At 35.8% G+C, this 19,127-nt stretch overlaps 3 protein-coding genes across 3 annotated transcripts; all 3 read right to left on the bottom strand.

Moving 5' to 3' along the window:
* Positions 1-4,488: 4,488 nt before the first annotated feature.
* LOC114535094 (2'-5'-oligoadenylate synthase 1A-like) lies at positions 4,489-10,347 on the bottom strand. Its single transcript, XM_028556476.1, has 8 exons — positions 10,266-10,347; positions 8,470-8,603; positions 7,942-8,118; positions 7,601-7,761; positions 6,348-6,615; positions 6,048-6,130; positions 5,455-5,738; positions 4,489-4,776 (listed from the first exon to the last, which is right to left on the bottom strand). Exons 2-8 carry the CDS (start codon positions 8,492-8,494, stop codon positions 4,641-4,643), a joined length of 1,134 nt encoding a protein of 377 aa, XP_028412277.1. The 5' UTR covers positions 8,495-8,603; positions 10,266-10,347; the 3' UTR covers positions 4,489-4,640.
* A 1,312-nt stretch (positions 10,348-11,659) lies between these two features.
* Positions 11,660-14,320, bottom strand: LOC114535107 (2'-5'-oligoadenylate synthase 1A-like). The gene is made up of 5 exons (XM_028556489.1): positions 14,156-14,320; positions 13,271-13,526; positions 12,771-12,850; positions 12,292-12,590; positions 11,660-11,972 (listed from the first exon to the last, which is right to left on the bottom strand). The coding sequence occupies exons 1-5, from the start codon at positions 14,177-14,179 to the stop codon at positions 11,837-11,839; spliced, it is 795 nt and encodes a 264-aa protein (XP_028412290.1). The 5' UTR covers positions 14,180-14,320; the 3' UTR covers positions 11,660-11,836.
* A 342-nt stretch (positions 14,321-14,662) lies between these two features.
* On the bottom strand, positions 14,663-16,379 carry LOC114535128. The gene is made up of 3 exons (XM_028556510.1): positions 16,194-16,379; positions 15,190-15,291; positions 14,663-14,806 (listed from the first exon to the last, which is right to left on the bottom strand). Exons 1-3 carry the CDS (start codon positions 16,300-16,302, stop codon positions 14,667-14,669), a joined length of 351 nt encoding a protein of 116 aa, XP_028412311.1. The 5' UTR covers positions 16,303-16,379; the 3' UTR covers positions 14,663-14,666.
* Between the last annotated feature and the right edge of the window lie 2,748 nt (positions 16,380-19,127).

Below are 19,127 nucleotides of genomic sequence, written 5' to 3'. Positions count from 1 at the left end.
CCCTTAAAAGTAACTCGTAACAAAAGAAACCTGCCTTGTTTTTTTCCGATATGCGTTAGCTATTTCTAATGCTGCAGACCAAGCTTGTTTATAAGAATAGGTCACAGCTTTTGACTTACGGTTCCAAAAGATTTTTCATGAGTTTTCGTTTTCCCTTCCATTCTATTGCAGAGGGTGGGAATCTCCTAAAATTGTGCCAAGTTGTTCAATTGCAATTACCCTCCTGATAATTATGTCGAACAATGTCAGGTTTAAAGGCGGTTTTCACTCTCAGAAATCTTTTGCCCAATTTTCTTTTCAATTGTAAAAAGTCGACCAAAACGAATCGCATGATTAATCCCGATCAGTTGGTTATAATACAGAAATTAGAATTTAGAAGCAAGGAGCCTGGAAAGAGTTATAAATACCGAAAAAGAATTCGAACGGAGACGTGTGCCTCCCGGCTGGTGATAACTGTCTTCAACTGAGTTTTGTAGTGAAGTCTTATGACGTACGTCATCATGTCAGAAAAGTTAACAGAACAGCTGAGAATGGACGACGAAGAGGAATTAATCGGGAAAGTTTTTGTTTGATCGAAAAACTTCGACGAATGATATTTCGCTTGATTTGCCACCTTTGCAAAATTGCGAAAGTGATCCGCTATGAACAAATTTTAAAAGAAAATCAGACGGAAAGTTTCTAATCGAAAAGTTTCTAAGCCATGAGGCTAATGAAAAACGGCTTCGAGAGTTATGTAAATTAGTGACGTTCAATGTGTTTCTAAAAAAAGCCTGCTTCTTTAAGGAATTTTGCTCCAATGTTTCGTTATCTATTTTACGCAAAACGCTTTTTCTCTTACATCAAGAGCTTCCACACTTATTTATTGCACGCGGAATGGGTTGGCACGCGGGGAGGAGTTGTAGTATATCAGTACATGTTTTACCGTGCCCAAAGTTGTTTCTCAAACAAAGAGCGTTTCTTCTCGGGAAAACATTCACTATCTTTGCATGTTCCACTGCAACACATTCCATCATAACCACAACTTTCAAAGTCTGGAGTGCAACCCCTGCAAAGCATAGATACGATTCTTTCATGATTTTAGCTCAGGCCTCAGGTGTTTGCATGTGATAACTAGTTCAATTACTTTTTAGAATTTTAGCGTGCAGCAAGCTTGGATTCAGCCTATTATAGTGGTTCAACCTCGTAATAATTAATGAAAAGCGCCTTTTCATAAAGACATTTGCATATAGATGCATGCTAACGTACAATTAGCAATTGACTATGGAAATTTTGTATTGATATACTAACTGAGCTGTGCTTGCCAATAAAGTGACCACCAGACAAGAAGATAAAATGCCAACCAAAAATACGTTCATCTTGCTTCGAAAGGAGAAGTCAAACTGATTTTTCTAAAACTCAATTATTGAATAACTAAAATTGAAATGTGTTAAAATGAAACTATGTTAATCCATCAAACTGTTGCAACTATAAAGTTCTTACCGTAAAGGAATGTCGACTGTTTATTTCACGAGAGAAGCAGAATTTTCCAAGACTGTGGACTTCAACTTGATGCTTCTCCTAAACCCAACGAACTGTTGACGAGTTGCAATCTGCATTTAAGTACATAAAGCGGAGTATTGTGATTCCCACGTCAGAGAAGTGATTGATGGTCTTCAAGGACATGCAGTGATCGAGTATTGTGATCATTCCGGTGTTAATGCAATAAATCTTTTCCTTTACATGTTCACTGAGTAGGTGTCATCGAAGACTTGAGCATGTAGATGTGAACTCGGCTATGACGAACAAAACAAACTCCTCATTGCGTTCACGCATGACGCAAGTGTGCAACATGTCCGGGAACGAGAACCCATTGATGGCAAAAAAGTCCAAGCCATACAAATAAACGTGGATCACATATCCATGTAAACCTCAAATAAGTAGAAAACTTCTTTATGAATATTATAAAGAAATTTCCTTGTGATGTGAGTGTATAACCTCAGAACTCGCATCTTAGTCAGAGTATAGTACAATCCAACGAATTCTAAAAGTTCTAAGCAGGTAGGATTGTATTGTCAAAATTATAACCATAGCAAGGGTGTCATGGCAATAAGAAATGGAACCTCGGATATTCCCAAGAAATCCGATTGGTTTTCGAGAAATTGTCACTCTTTTATACTATTATTTTCTCTGATCCAAAAATATGGGGCATAGTAAAAATCGTACAAACGAGCCAACCATGAAGTAATTAGTTTATTAAATGTGTATAGAGATCAATTTGACAACGACACGCTTTTAATATACAAAAATAGGTACGCAACGCGTGCAAGTGTGTAGCCTCTAAAGCACTGGCTGCAATAAAGTTAAAGCTTGGTAAAAAATAATACTTAAGCGTGTATATGTATAACACGTGAACTTGGCTATGACGAACAAGACAAACTCCTTGGACACATAATAGTGAGGAAACCTTGTCGCGTGTATTTTTTATCTAATTTTATAAAATAGCCATCCTCAAGCAATAATGTGAGTGCAACGTGTTTAAGAAACCATTTAGGGCTGGATTGGTGGGCACAAGAGCCCAATGCATGGAAATGCATTTGAATCGCAATTGCATGTAAACTTATTGTAAACTTTAAATAAGTAACAACTTCTTTATGAATATTATGAACAAATTTCCTCGCAATGAATTCAAACAGTTTTCAAGCACAAAAAAGTTTTTTACGTTTTTTACTTTCAATTAAAATTCACCCCCATTATGACAATATGTGGCAGTATTTAACAATTATGACGGCGATACTTTAATTGACAGAAGTAAGGGTAATTCCTGGACGATACATGCAAAGTATCAGGTCTTAATATATAGTTATAGAATTAATAAACGTTGTTATAATATGGTATTCTAAGACTGAAAAGTATAACTGGCGAATTACTTCACACACGCGTGCGTGCACACATGAAAGCAGCGGAATAGACCCTTCCGGTATATAATAACATCACAATAGTTATGACGGATCTCAAGTTTTACTCTCAGGAGATATGTGCCAAGATATAACACCCTCCTTATTATTACATGATAAGAATTCTTTCTTTGAACAATAAATGTGGAAATAAGCCATAAGATGTACGTTTGGCCGTAGCTAATACCGGAAAGTCGTAGACTTATCTAGTGAAAGTCATGATATTGATAATTTGGCATGCATTACTGCCTAAAATACGTTTAGGCGCTTTTTAAAATTCCCCCCTCTACGAATGGTTACGTTTTTTTGAAATTGGATTTTCGGTAATTCCAAATTTTTTCTTAATATAATGTGTTGTCATTTTAGTGCTGGCTTTAAGGGTGATTCTCTATACACCATGCAACAGAGGCTATAGAGATGCGTGTATTTATAATGATTGGTTAAAATGATTGATTATGATTGGTATGATTGGTTGTAATGACTAATTATAATCCGGAATTTGAGCATATCGTTTTATCAATTTTATTGTAAGGCTGCGATTAAGATCTAACCTAACAATAGGGTGGTAAATTATTGGTTTACAATGAGGCATCATCCATTCGTTTTGAATTTTTAAGCTGTTTGCATTGCAAAATTTTTCACACAGCAGATATTCTTTGACAAGTTTTCATGCATGTGACCTCATGCCATGTGACTCATTTGACATACACATATTGCCCGTGTGAATGGAAAATTCAGTGTGATAAACTTGTTGTGGCAAACGCATTCGAACATAAAATTTATGAAAGATGATTTTCTTGTCTAAAAGAGAAATATAGTGGGTTTGCGCACATCTTTCAACGTACATGCACTTACTTATTAAGTATGTAACATGGCATAGCTGCAAAGAGTCAAAGAAATTGATCATTGAATAATTTACGTCAGCAAGTCAGCTATGCATGAAGACCAAAACAAACTCCTCAGAATCTCAGATACATGATATAGTGGAGAAACCTTGTCGCGTATTAATTTTATGTCGACTTTTATAAAACAGCCAAAAAGCATAGCCGTGCAAGCTATGCAGGTACGCACAGTGGATTTGGGGAGCCTGGAGCAAAAATTTAGATTCCTCACCTCAATTCGCCAGCGAACAAATCAACTAGTTAATATTTCTGATTGGTTTCTTCTGCCACAAACTATAGTCAAACATTGACCATTTTTTAAAATACAACTGATTCCAGTTGCAGCTAAGAGATACCTTCTGAAATACCCCATGAAAACTCACATGTAGTCAAGTGTCCATGCATGATTGATGACCAAAGTCATCGTAGTGCCGTCCCCCCCTTCTTAAGTGCCTACCAATCCTCGCATAAGTCATCAGTGCACACTAGCATGTAAAGAGTTTTTTCAAGCGCATCAAAGTTACGAGAGTTGTGGTATTTCCGATGTTCTTGCTACTTGAGAGATGATGACTTAATACAGTCGATTTATTGCCATGACACGCCTAAAATGGGTATCCGACTGAAGGGGAAAATTTTCCGTTTTAAATAGGAGATAATCCATTTTTCGACTGAAATATAGTGATTTTGCACATAACATGACATAGCTACGTAACGTCAAAGAAATTTAAACATTAGACATTAATAACACACAATTTTTAACGGTTGCAACTTGTAGTTCATAACACTTATGTTATAATGAAGTTTAGGTCCAATGCAATTTTTATCGCTATTTCCAACTAGTTGAAGACACGTCTTCCAACATGGGACTTCGTAGGACTTTAATCGCTTCTCTTTGGATGTCATCCCACTCAAATTCACTGCACACGTTGTTCGTTGGATTGGATGGGTCCAATACTAGCGGTCTGAAAATTGAGAAAGTAAATACCTTGATTTCGAAAGAGTATAAGAACACTAACGAACTACACAAAAAATGAGACTTCGGATTTTTTCCTGCTGAATTTCCTGCTGGATTTGTTGCAAGCCACACAGAAATGAAAACGTTTTTCACTTAAAACTTAGAAATGAAGTTGTAAAACTTGATGAATGGAAAATAAGAGACTTAGCTGGCGGAGCGGGGCAACAGAGGAAAATAACGGATAAAAATTGAACCAAAGTTTATGGATAAATGATAGCTATGAATAATAATAAAGCAATATAAATCGTGACTTATTTATGACGCTTAAAACGGTATATGTTTTGTGTAAAAGCAAAAATAAGTCTTTTCAGAACCTAACCTGGGATCTGGGCCCAGTTGTATAAAAGACTATAGTTAACTTTTAACTGTAGGTACAGAATTGGCCAATCAGAGTTGTGTATTTCTGAGTTAACTAGGATTCAACTATGCAAAATGTGTAGTTAAAAGTGTTAAACAACCGGCCCCAGTTGTGTAAAAGGTAGTTAACTTTTAACGGTAGTTAAGGACAGAATTGGCTTTTAATATAAAAAATGTATAGTTGAAGAGTTTTATACAATTCATTAACCTTTCTTTCGCCATGAAAAATCTCATTTCCTTTCTTTAATCTATTTACATTAAGATTTACCTTTCGCATAGAACTTCGTATGGTATTTCACTTTCAAAATAATTAGTTGTCCAAAAAACATTTAGACGTGAGTAGTTCTCCAATGCTTTCATGACACTGTGGAACGCCTTCAACATATTAAATACGTCACAACTTCCGTTTTTCTCCCAAAGATGTATCGTGATCAGTTCCATGAGGTACGAATTCGGGATTCTTTTGTCAGAACGAACCATTTCCTTTTTCCAGTATTTGACCAAACGAATCAAATTTTTCACATTGGGTCGACGGTCTTTGACAAAATTCACCTAGAAGTTTCAAAAAAGCATATATAGCTTATTTTTTTGCTTTCACAAAGAGAAAAGCCATAAAACTTTATAGTTTCAATTAAACTGCATATATATTGCATTAGATATACTGTAGCCTCCGTTCGACTAACGACAACACGCTGTAAAAAGCAATGTGGTCCAGCATGAATAAAAATGAAACTTCCACAGCTAAAACTAGACCGAAAACATGTGCTGATTTCCTTGTGTGCACACACAAAATTAAGATAGTTATTTGGTATGTTAACATAGATACATACTGCATATATAATATTGCATTAGATACTTTACCCTCCGTTCGACCAACGACACACTGTAAAAAGCAATGTTTTCCGCTTCGTCATTTGTCAAATTTCTGTAATGATTGTGCAGATCTATAAGATCGCATTAAAAAAAACGGTTTGTTAAGATAGTTTATCACATTTATACTTACCACAGCATTCGCGATGGGTAGTGTTTAAAATTATCCAACATTAATAAATAAAATGGTGCTTACTTGTTATAATAGATTTCTTATACCGTATTCGACAATTTAAAACGCAAAACTACATTGACTGCTGATAAAAATCACAAAAACATTGCACTTTGCACCTTCATACTTAAACGTGGGCAAGAGGTCAACATCAATTTCTCCAAGTCTGCTTTCGACTGAAAACTTCACATGAAATCTTTTGTCTGTAAGGGAATCTGGAACAATGGTGATATTTCCTGAATATCGTCCCAACGTGTCTTTGATCTGACCTTTAATTGCCGGTAGTTGCCTTCTAAGATCTTCTGCATCATGCACTCCATTGAGAATCATAACAAGATCCATGTCGCACCTTCCTCTAACCGATGTCCCTTTGCCAAGTGATCCTCCCTAGATAACGCAGTGGAGCTCATTTTCAGTCCAATCCGAAATAAGGACGTTGTTGGACTGGGGCCGCTTGTTCGAAAGGCGTTTAGCTTAAACGGTGGATAAGCCAAAGTTTAAAAATACTCTCATAGGTCTTGTAAATGACTGAAATTGCATCTTACGCATTTAATATGTACTTCCATTGACAATTAAACCTTTTACATCGAAATATTTCAGCTCAGTTGTTCAATAAATAGATCATTTGGTTTTCTATTTTTAACTTATCCACCGCGTTTAAGCTAAACGCCTTTCGAACAACCGGCCCCTGCGCGACAGAGTTGAGTTATAATGTGACAAACAAGCAGGTAAGGGACTGCTTACATGAGTCCAATCACCCAAGATTCGGCGAAGCGTAAGACGATTCTGAGGTATTGAAATAAGTCTTTATATATGAAACCAAACAAAATCATGCTATTGTCAGAAACTTTACATCACTAACAGAATCATGTTATATACGTACTTATAAAATACTCAAAAACATCTCCAGTTTCGTTTCAGGATTAACCCTCGATTAACCAGGCTCATGTAAACAGTCGCTGAGAATTAACATAACATTTTTTACATTTACAGTAACCCAATCAGAATGCATCAAATTTTACTATTTCCGGGGAAAAGTACACTGTTTTATTTACCATTTTACATGAAGTATAAAAAATTTCGATATTTAATTAGTACAAAACGAAATCCCTCTCGTTAATGTGACGACGGAAGGATTTTTATGTGCAGAGCGCTTTCATAAGTTCAAAATGCGCAGAAATTTCTTCCTATAGTACATATTAACAAGTTCTTCAAAGTCTTCCAGAAATATTAGAATGCGCGCATTTCCCGTGGGGTGGAATAACATTGTATGACACGAGCTTTGGGTTTGACATATCCTATGTAGTATGTTCATTCCTCTTACTTTATTCGATCGGAAAGACCATAGATTTTTAAAAATGCACTAAGCAACCTTTATGATTTGGCTGGGTCTCATTTGTCTTCGTAGGAATTCGCATAAATCGTCAACGATTGTCGCCATTTCCCGTTTGAATTCTTCAGTTGGTTGCAATTTATTTGCGATGAAGCTGTTGAGTTCTTTGACTGTTACCTGGCTGCAAAAATCTACGGCATCTAAAAATAAGAAGATAGGGAAAGCAGGCGATTTATTAAAAAGTAAAGGGCCTTTTTGATACAGGTAAATGTGCTTTGATAAAATTAATCTATTATCCTGCCTGAATCCCAAATTCTTAAGTAAGTGAAGTTAGCTTTTGCAAAGCTCTTATAATTAAAAAATATGCACATTCTTATTACCTGCATTTAGTATTTCTGTTTCAAAAGTTTCAAAAGCTTCGGCTATTGCTAAACCTGCATCACATGCTGCTGCAACAACCTCGCATACTGCGCCTATTACACGTACTCCTGTCTCAACTTTCTTGAAGAACGAGTCGATGTCCCAAGTGGCATGTGAACTGTGGCTATTTGCAGACCCTTACAACGCAATAAAAAATATTTCAAAAAGTCAGCTAGCTTCCGAAAGCATCAGCTGTGGTTCAAAGTAACAAGTAAACTGTTGCAATATACAATAAGGCATTAGCAGAAAGTGAATATGACAATTGTTATTGACTATGATAAATAGTAAAAATGTTTCTATTGTTATGGATCCAAGAAGGTTTTCTGTGGGACCAGCCAAAAACAGCATGTAGAGAACAAAAGTGGCCGGTGGTTGTTTACTTACGTGAAGAAAGCGCACTAGCGGAAGCAGATCCACTCCTTGCGTTAAAAATTTCTGTTGTACATTCTCTTTATGCTGCTCGAGATAGCGTTCGGCGAATAACTCACCGCAAACAGAACAGGGGAACAGCATTTTCGTGGATTTGATATCTTCGGTTGGTATAGATTGAGATTGGTATAGATTGAGGCAGCTTTTTAGCTCAGGAGCAAGGTACAGTACGGGGAAAAGTTTAGAGAAGCACCTAGAAAAGAACATGTGGTACATTGTTCTAGCTGAAACAGTTTGTTACAGGTGGTAGAAAATTTGCGCATGCGCTAGTTAAGGCAAACTTTCGTGAACTGAAGTCAAGTTTATTAACTAATTCTTAGGGGCCAAATCACGCAAAAGTACACATTCCTTATTTTATCCAATTTTATTCATCCATACTCACAATAATGTGCGTATAGTGTATGTATAAAATAATACTGATTACTGCGATTTCCAGTTAAGCGTGGAATTGCCAAAGTTTGTTTGTTAAGTTTTGTAGTTTGAGAGCAATGTTTGTGACGTCATCTAATAATGTTGTTAGGCGACGCTCACCAAGTTGTCAAGGGAAACTGGCGAGTTTGCGACTGTAAATAGAAGATCTGTATAGCGACCACTATATAGCGACTAATAGCCGCTATTTTTACAGTGTCTATTTATAGCCGTTTTTCCTTGAAAACTTGGTCAGCGTCCCCTGGCAACATTATTAGATGACGTCACAAACATTGCTTTGAAACTACAAACGAACAAACTTTCGCAATTCCACGCTCAACTGGAAATCGCAGTAAATAGTATTTAAAACACGAGAAGGAGCGTTTTATTACTCGGGCTACCTGTGGTAGCCGAGTCTAGGTTTCGCGATTATTATTTTTTTTTTGTGTCGCAGGCTTAGTCTTCCGCGCGGACAGTCGCGTATTTACAGTGTACCAATATAGCTCAGTTTCAGTGCAGTGTATTTACCGGCTACATAGCCCGAGTTAACGCCTACCGGGCGTCTTGTCATATTTAAAACGCGCGGCGCAGTCGTCTTATTCTCAGACGAATGATCTCTCAAACGGAGTAATCCGTCTCTAGTATAAATCGGGCGCAACACGATGTAGATGGCGACATATCAAAACCATATTAAGCTAGGAATCTAACTAATAAGCTAATCCATATTTGGAAAACCGAAGGAATTTGGCATTATAATAATTCTATTCACATCAGCTTCTTGAATTTCGCATAAATATTCAACACAAGCATTAAAATAATCTTTAATTTCTCGCTTTATTCCTAATCGAGTTTGCCGTATATAACTATAAGTGAGTGATTTGTTTAGTAATAGTTCTTGTCCATGTAAGGTTGACACTATTTAGATCAAACTATACGATTAGTATGTTTTACAGTGTTGACCTTACGGCCGACAAAAGACAATAAACAATACTATATTGCCGTTAATATATAAAAATCGTTTTACACTCTTTATCACCTACACTAGCCTTTTTTCGCGTCCAGGAGAAAACGAAAAAGTTATTTAAAGTCAGCAGAAACAAATAGGATTTTTTTTACTCATATGACATCCAGATATTTAATATGTCTCAAAGACCCGACAGATTCTCAGATATATAGGTGATCAATTACAAATATCAGTATAAATTAATGTGAGACCGATCTTGGTTTTCATAAAGTGTGCGCATTTAACTAAGACGAAATTGCTTTAATTAACTTTGTGAATATTATTGTAAACCTTGAATGGACGAAATTTTCATTTGCTGTACGAAAATTGCCTACAATAAACAATATTGACTCATTGTCATTGGCACTGCACTGAACAGCCCTTCGTCTTTCAAAAACGCCTGTACTTAGATTCTATGGACTACGGTGATATATCATGACTTACACGAATCGATTATTTTCTTATCAGTCAATCCAAGTGGTATAAACAAATTCTGCAGTCTTTCGCAGCACTGGAGTAGAGTCGTTCAAAATACATCAATATACTTGCATGCAATACCCATACCGCATTATGGAAGTGCTTCCACTTGCAAGGAGTTTTACCGAAAAAAGGAAATCTGCATATTTATGTAGGAAACAAGACGCCTTCTCAAGGCGTTCACTCCGGCTGTATGCCAACTGATGTACATAATTCATCCGTGGACCATGTAACCCAGGGCTTCTCGGTCAAAAATGAAGTTGTTTTGGGTTCCCTGTAGAAATGCTAACTTCTGTCGCCCAAAACTACGACGACGAAAAGGAAAAAAGACCATGGCATTTTAAGACTCCGCTGCACATACGCAGGCAGTAAATAAACCTAGAAAGAAATGGCAGAGGGGGGGAATGCTTTAAAATAAGGAGGATACATCGATATGTTTGATTTTTTGTTTTCATGCATAAATACTATAAAATAGAACATACCATTTGTAACATTTTCGACCGTGATCGCTAAAAGTATCGGCGACACTAAATCGTTGCCTAACTTGCTCTACGTATTTGCTTCTTGACTTTTTGAATTGTGACTGCTTTTTTCGTGATATATACTTTGTGATATACAATGAAATGCCATGCAGCTTTTATTTTGCGTCATTATTAAGTGGAAACACGCAACAAATGTAGTTACCGTATAATAACCTGATTGATTACCTGTTTGTACTAATTAGACAAAAATTGCTTGTTTGCTTTATTTTTTATATACATTGCAAATAAGAGTCTAAGCCGTATAATACTGTAGACCGTCCCATAGAGTAAAATGTATATTTGAAGGGATATTTTGGTCATAGCGGTGTATCAAAAAGTTCTATTTTGCATGGAATTTGATTTGGACGCATCTCCCGTATAATTTTTCGTATATCATAGAAGAATTAAAAAAGTTCGTCTCGTGCCTTTATGGTGTCATAATGCACTCGAGGAAATGTTAGAAGAATATTCGAGAAATTTGTAACACTCGGGTACGCCCATCTACTTCTCCCATCGTGTATTATTGCATTATAAAGGCACGCGACTCGTTTTTTATTTATAAATTATTTCATCGTTCTTCTTCTTGATAATGACTATAGTTAGTTTAATAGAAACGTAAAAAAATATGTTTTTCAAAATGTTTACTTTTTACAAGTTTCTATTATTTTTTATTTCACCCTACTCCTCGGTTCGTTTCCCTGTCGTTAACCCGACAACTAAATCATGGAACTTGTGTTTGTTACATTTTCTTCAGCAGTCATTCTCATTTATGGAAAAATCTAATTATGACCTGTACTGTGTAGACTATATATGCCCGTCTTTGTTATTGATAGTCTTCCGTTTGACTAATTACTTTCTAGAGCCAGTAATCAGTGGATTTCTTTTGTAAGTGCAATATATAGCTTACAATCGAAATCCGTCGGGCTGAACTGCATATATTAACACCATTATTATCCTACTAGTTACGCCCCTGTCAGGAATGAATGAAAAAGATAAAAATGGCGAATAATTATGGGTTTATTTCCAACTAAACGAAGAAACTCCTTCCATCATAGCGCTTTTAAGGACGTTTTTTGCTTCTTGTCTGATTTCCTCCCAGTGATATCCGCTGCACACGTTGTTTGTTGGATTAGCTGGGTCAAGTACCAATGGTCTGAAAATATTAAGACGTAATTTTATCAAAGCCCGTTTATAAAAGCCCGGTTATAAGTTTTAATATATCATTTTAATACATTAGAGATGCCTGCAGGGGACGCTAAATGAAGAAAAAATTAAAACACCTTTCGAAAGTGCAGTTTCCAAGGTACAAAACAAATCATCAAAATACGAGAAAAATATGTAGGGGTGAAGATGACAAAAAAGTAGCTTTTTGTTCATGAAACAGATTTGTTGAATTATGCATGACTGAAAAAAAATTAGTCGGTCTATTGTATATTTATAGCTATGCGCCATTTTGGGGGTACTTGACTTACCGTTGACGTAGAATTTGCGAAGGTATGTCTTTGGCAGAATAGTTCTCTGTCCAGAAAATATTTAGAGATTGGTAGTCTTTCAATGCTTCCATGATCCCATGGAACGCTTTCAATGTGTTAAATGTGCCATCACTATATCTTGTGTTTTCTTCCCAGTAATATATTGTAATCAGTTCCATAAGGTAGGAGTTTGGGATTCGTTGACCATACCAGGATTTCCGAACCATTTTCTTTTTCCAGTATTTGATCAGACGAATTAAATTTTTCACATTGGCTGGATACTTCTTAACAAAGTCCACCTTTAAAAAATGAGATTTTAAAAAAAGTACATTTTTGTCCACAATAGCTGACATAAGCAGAAACATAAAATAAAAACTTTCACATGAAATATGAAGAATTGTTTAAAAATCATTGCAATTTTTAAACAGTGCAAAATAGTACAATATTTTAGTTGAATGATGTGTTTCACTAGTATATACCTGCCACTTAGATAATGCCGCTCTATAAAAATCACTGTGGCTCTTGTCGAATCTCATTTCACAGTAAAGAGTTTGCAGATCTAAAAAGAAAGCAAGCAAAATCGTTTGCTAAACTTTGTACAACAATTGTGGGTTTTTTATAAAAGAAGGCTCACTACTGTTCACTTCAAATCGTTGTTGTAGCCACCTATTTCGTGCAATTGTATGATATCTCACGAAGTGAATGTAGTTTAGTTGTAATACATTACAACTCCGTTATAATGGCAGATCTACAGCTAATTATTCCATTCGGCAGAACCTCGAATGAACAAACCAAAATCAATAGTTCAATGTACGTTACATCGTTTTTAATCGAGAACCAAGCACCTTCATGAAATGAACGTGCGTGATAAAAATAGATTTTGTTCTGATGTGATGATGCTAATTTCTTTAAAATTTATATTGATTATATTATACAAAATTAACCAAAATAATGGATAGGGTAATATTAAATTTTATACCTGTAAATCCAAACGTGGGCAAGAGGTCGACCTTAATTGGTCCGTGATCTCCGTTGACTTTGAACTTTAATCCAGATTTGGAGTCCTTTGCCTTTAGAGTTGGTCCTCCATATCGTGTCAATTTGCTTCTAATGTCTTTTCTAATTCTTGGTAGTTCATTTTCGAGATTTTCTGCATCTTCCAGTTCATTCAAAACCATCACAAGATCAATGTCACACATTCCTTTGACGGCTGTCCTCTTTCCCTGTGATCCTCCCTAGGTAATATATGCAATAAATAAAAATAATACCTAGAAATACATGCAAGCAGCAACCCCGGCCCCATGCAGCTATTTCAAACCAAGTACATAATTTTCTGAGCTAAACTGACCTAAACTTACATTATGAAATGACTCAAAACTCGAATCAGTCTATATTGATATTCTATCGAATATATTATAACTAATTTTTTAATCTTTCTACAAATCAAATACACGGAGATATTTCTTTGGCAGAGTGCTATGGCTTCTTAAAGATTCAATAACGCGAAATTCCTTATCTTCTACACACAATTTAAAAAATATAAAACTTTTTTGCGTATATCTGTAATAGAAATACACGAAAATTAAAAAAAGATGGCGGATATATCTCGATAGCCGATGTTTTTGATCGCTAATATCTTGCAAAGTAAAGCAGATAAACAAATTTTGTTAAAAGGCTTTATAAGGAGTGTAAATTTTCTTTTCAACAAAACAAAAATAATTTTCATTGCCATAACCCTTTAAAAGGCTGAAGTTATCAGAAGTGAAGAAGTCAGTGTTTCTGAGGTTCTGGCTTTTGTTTTGCATTTTTGGTTTTATTTTTGGTGTCTTTGGTGTCTTCGAAGAGACAAGACTTGACAAACTACCTTAATAATTTCATCAGGTTTCATATGTTGCTGTAAAAAGAAGCATATATTGCCAACGGTTGACTGTATCGCATTGTTAAATTCTTTAGTCGGTTGTAAATGGTAATCAATAAATGTGTTAAGTTCTGTTTCTGTTACCGGGCTGCGAAAGTCTAGGTGATCTAAAAAAATAATATAGCCAAATTGTTAATTGTTAATCAAGCAAGAATGGTTGGACATCATATGCATTTAAATTTTTCATCACTCATTTCTGACTGCTTTCTAAAAAATTTCCTTCTACTACACTGTTTCCTAGGAAAAAATGAAGAAGAGATGTGGGTAAGATGTCTAACATTTAAGAAATAGAAAATTGTATACAAAATCACTCAAAATTAGCTACGTGGAAAAACTCTCCTTACGGGCTCAAAGCTAAACATGTTGGCGTGGACATTTCCGTGGACATTTTAAAATTCAGTCTCTCGGAAATGGGATTATTTGCACTCCTTTGAAAAAATCCTCCCCCCGACTCTTGCTAAATAATACAAAACTTACGTATACCAATTCCGCCCAGTCTTGGCGGGCTGTATTCCCGTTTGCCCTCAAGTTCCAGTCTGCCCTTAGGTTCTATACCCCTGTAGCTCTGAATGCCCGAAGTTGAAGCAGAATCTCTCTCTATGAAAAAATCGGAGATTTTAAATTCTAGTTTAGTCAAATTTAGTTATCTAAGATGATAACTACGCACTTTCCTTAGCGATGTCATACTATTTCCTCGTATTTAACAGAATGTTAATGTTTAATTTCATTTATTTATATTTTGTTCATTCAACAGTCTAAATATGTGGCAGCTAACCCGAATGTGATTGCATGGAGGGTCGATATTATTTATAAAGATACCTTTGCACGAACTTAAATTTTAAAGCGCGAAATATATCTTTTTTTTAATTACATCTTTCAACCGACCTTGCAAGGATATCAATTGCCGGTGTGGAGTGATAACCACTCCCCCTACATGAGAAATATACATATCAACGAAACATGAAAAATATTATAATTACCTGAATTCCGTTTTTCAATTGCCTCGGCTACTTTTACTGCCGTGTATACAATACCGCCTACTACAATTGCTCCTGCGACCAGTCCCTTGAAGAGTGACTTGACTTTATTAAAAGAAATATATTTCAACTGATATATCTATAGCTCTTTGCCAACATCGGTATAAATTGAAGGCACAAGAATATTGTTACAGGGATTTCGTAAGTTGTAGCTGTCCTCACAGGAGGATAATTTGGCAGTAAAAACTAAAAAAACGAACTTTTAAACAGAATAATGGCTATGTTTTCCGTACTGTTTGCCATTTTGCAGTCAAACTCGGCAGTTATACTAATTTCCGTATGCTCTTTTTAGATGTAGTACGGGATTTATTTCCTTTATTCTTCTTGTTACCTACATCACAAGTTAGTCTATTGTGCAGTAGGTCCATTATAGATATAATTAGTATAATTACAAATGCGATTATTGAAAACACTGGTCTCTGATTGGTCGAGCGACCTCGGATTATTACGTAAAAATCATCTGAGCGGATTCTCAAAATGGCTGCGAGTTGTTTTTGTCAAAGTGACAGATGAAGAAATAAATTATTCTAATGAAAATACTGTACCTATAAAAGTAAAAAACGTGAAAAATAGGACCTAAATTACTTAGAGGTAAAAGTACGTTGTAAAACTCCTTTTTAACTATTCTAAATGAGAAAACATCGTTTTATTTGAATCGCCCTAAAACTCTCGAAAAATTTGTCTAGGTTTGTTAACTAGTTTCGTTAACATGTATTTTCTACGTCACATTCGTTTTCTTATGTAGTTATAGTAAAACAATTATTAACCACGGCAGGCTCGGTGAATATCGCTGCATTAATAAAAACCTGGACTTCGTCTTCGGCGAATAGTCGATCATAACGCTATTGGTAATCTCCCTCTTTTTATGCTATGAATGTCTATGATAATGGCCATGTTGGATTAAATTTTCGTAATTGTAAAGGCACTAGTTGTTTGCGCATGCTTACATGGAGAGCTTTCGTCCTCGTTTTTCGGCTTCGTACAATTTTTTTTATGATGATCCAACAACAAGCGATTGGCAAATAACTCGCCGCATACATCACAAGGGTATTGCATCTTTTTGAATGTGATGTTTGGAGAATATCTCTTGTCCCACTTTAGCTCGGTTTCAAATCAACGAACAGCGCGACACTGCAACTCTGTTAACTGAAAGAACAATGTGGATATCTCTTAAAGTCAGCATAAAGAACATAATGCATAAAGGAAACTAACTGCGCTAAAGTCGGAAATGATAATTTTAAGGTTGTTACACAACGCATGTCGCATTTTGTACATTCTCTAGCCTGCCTATTGACATGTTACTCAACTTTCTAGCCAATCAAAACGCTGAACCCAGGTCAGACGGTTGCATAAAAATCTTAGACACGTTGTAAGAATGGATGTTTTTGAGGCATATTCCTTTCACTGTGGTTCAAGATCACCGTGATTGTATCGGCTGAACGACTGCAGCATGTTTTCAAGTGGCTAAGAAATTAACTACGCATGCGCGAGTCTAGCTAATATTTATTGTAGAATTGAGATAAATGGCGTCGACGTCTTGCTAGAGTACGTCTTAACTGCGGGTTCAGAGGCTACGACGTAAGCTACGTCTTTCTAGCACTTCTTGAATAATATCAAAGCAAAACATGCTTCATAGCCCCATAATATTATTGAATTATTGTCTTGATATTCACGTCTAATTTCTTTGAATTTTTTTAAAACTTTTGAAAGTAATGTCTATATTTAACTTTTTCCGTGTTGGCATACATGCTCTGGTATGTTGCACTTATACACAATAGCTATATGGCATCCCTGCGTTAGTTTTGGGACGGAAGCGGTTAGCTGAATATATCTTGTTGTTAACAGTGTGAACCACTGAACCTTGCAGGTTTTACTCGAAATTTGGGTATCGAAAACTCCAGATGTGTAAAAAATGGCTACCATAGAAACTTTCTTCATAGAAACTTTCACTCTGACTCTACAGTGATGTATCAGGACTTACCTGAAAGAATTATCCTCTTATTAGTCGATTCTTTGGCTTCAACAATTTTTTCGAGCCTGTGACATAATCCTATGGCCATGCATGAAAGTACAAGTACATTTCATTATCAAATATAATGTAACAACCTGTTAAGTCATAACGAGCTCATGAGCACCGGCAATTTAACATATGTTGCGAGATTGCAACAAAAGCGAAGGGCTTGTATTTGAAGGTGAAAATTAGTTTATTAAACCTTATCTCCAAATTAAAGAATTAGATTTTATCTCTCTATTGTAACACGATGTAGTACAGGCTGTTTTCGCCACGTTGACTTTGTCCGCGCGGGACTTGGTTTTGAACTTTGTGCTGTATTTTGTAAGTAATTCATATTGCTCTTCACCAAATAAATTTGTGTCTATTTTCCCGCGTTCAGGCTCGACGCTTTGTTGATAATGATACTTTCCGCGATGCGTTAACGGCAAATTCTGGCTTTTCGCCTTTTCCTAGATTTGTTGATTGAATTAATAAATTTCAATAGCTGAACATAATAGATTGGTAAATAAAGTTTTAGAAAATCTCTCTGCAGCAATTTTTTTCCTATTTACTGTATTCAAATTGTCATGCAGACACTTAAAGTTAAAGCAATATTCTACGACATCAACAACCTTGATAATGATATGCATGACGTCGACAATACGAACTGGCGTCTGATCAAAACCATTTTAAACTAAGCTGTCCATATTAGGAAAGGCGAGAAGAGAATTTAGCTTGCTATATTGCATAGTCAACACAAGCGTTAAAGAGTCTTTAATTTCTCGCTAAATATAATTTCTATTATAAAATAATATAAGTATTATAGAGTCTGGCGTATAACTAAACGATTTGAATAATACATGTTCCCATCACAATTAATATAAAATTTGCACTATTTAACTTTAAATCAAGTATATAATGCAAATCATACCGTATTGAACTGTCGTACTTAATAATTACAGACTAGAGACAACGAACAACATTAATTATATAACTGCCATTGATATTTACTCTTTTTTATCTATCTATACATGCACTAGCCTTCTTTTGCGGCCAGGAGAAACCAGAAGACATTTCAAGTCAGCAGACATGGATGGAATTAATTTTCCTGGAATTTATTATTGACATCTAGATTGTTTGTCTCAAAGACAAAGGCCTGATCGATTCTCAGATATTTGGGTCATCATTATCAATTACAATAATTATACAGACTGCGAGACCGGCCTAGGTTTTCGTTCAGAGTGTGTGCATTTGCTGTGCGAAAATTGCCTACAATATTAAACAACATTCAACATTGTTCTTGGCACACTGCACTTGCACTAAGGGGCCACGTCCATATTCATGTTGCCACGCAAGACGTCGAATCGACGTTATCGTCTGTACCTACCAACGCAGCTCAAATAACGTCGACCGTGGCAGTCATATTTTAATGTTTCGTATTCGACTAGCAAATTGATCACGCCATTATAAATATCAGTTAATATTTTAAAACATTGTGTGTAATGACAATATACAGGCGGTTGTAGTAATTCATGACGACGACACTATATTTTGCAGCAGATCGATTGAAAAACTGAAATGAGTTCCACGTCAGTATTCTTTTAATCTTTCTCAAATATTGTATTTTGTTGCCACACGATAACGTCGAGAGCTCGACGTAAAAACCCACCCATCCACCTATAACGTCGATTCAACGTTTTGTGTGGCAACATGAATATGGACGTGGCCCTTAAATCGATCATCTTCTTTCAAAAACGCCTGTACTCTGATTCTACGGTGATATAACATGACTTACCTGAAGCGATTATCTTCTTCTCAGTCAATCCGAATGGGTTTAAACAAATTTTAGAGCCTTTCGTAGCTTCTGAGATCCGTTCAAAGTACATAA

This window comes from Dendronephthya gigantea, unplaced genomic scaffold (assembly GCF_004324835.1).
Source record: "Dendronephthya gigantea isolate DGI-Jeju-01 unplaced genomic scaffold, DenGig_1.0 000110F, whole genome shotgun sequence".
NCBI lineage: Eukaryota > Metazoa > Cnidaria > Anthozoa > Malacalcyonacea > Nephtheidae > Dendronephthya > Dendronephthya gigantea.
This window is presented reverse-complemented; position numbering and strand designations above follow the sequence as displayed.

Bases quoted from the DNA above. Each gene is read 5' to 3' on its own strand.
- LOC114535094 (XM_028556476.1), bottom strand. From the start codon at position 8,494: ATGCTGTTCCCCTGTTCTGTTTGCG. The intron at 7,762-7,941 runs GTAATAAGAATG...TCTTATTTTTAG, and splicing joins AACAGAAATACTAAATGCAG to ATGCCGTAGATTTTTGCAGC. The intron at 4,777-5,454 runs GTAAATCTTAAT...CTCAATTTTCAG, and splicing joins TACGAAGTTCTATGCGAAAG to ACCGCTAGTATTGGACCCAT.
- LOC114535107 (XM_028556489.1), bottom strand. From the start codon at position 14,179: ATGAAACCTGATGAAATTATTAAG. The intron at 12,851-13,270 runs GTATAAAATTTA...CTTTCTTTTTAG, and splicing joins GCCCACGTTTGGATTTACAG to ATCTGCAAACTCTTTACTGT. The intron at 11,973-12,291 runs GTAAGTCAAGTA...TAATATTTTCAG, and splicing joins TCGCAAATTCTACGTCAACG to ACCATTGGTACTTGACCCAG.
- LOC114535128 (XM_028556510.1), bottom strand. From the start codon at position 16,302: ATGCAATACCCTTGTGATGTATGCGGCGAGTTATTTGCCAATCGCTTG. The intron at 15,292-16,193 runs GTAAGCATGCGC...CTTTTAATAAAG, and splicing joins CGAGGACGAAAGCTCTCCAT to TCAAGTCACTCTTCAAGGGA. The intron at 14,807-15,189 runs GTAATTATAATA...ATTTTTTCATAG, and splicing joins AATTGAAAAACGGAATTCAG to AGAGAGATTCTGCTTCAACT.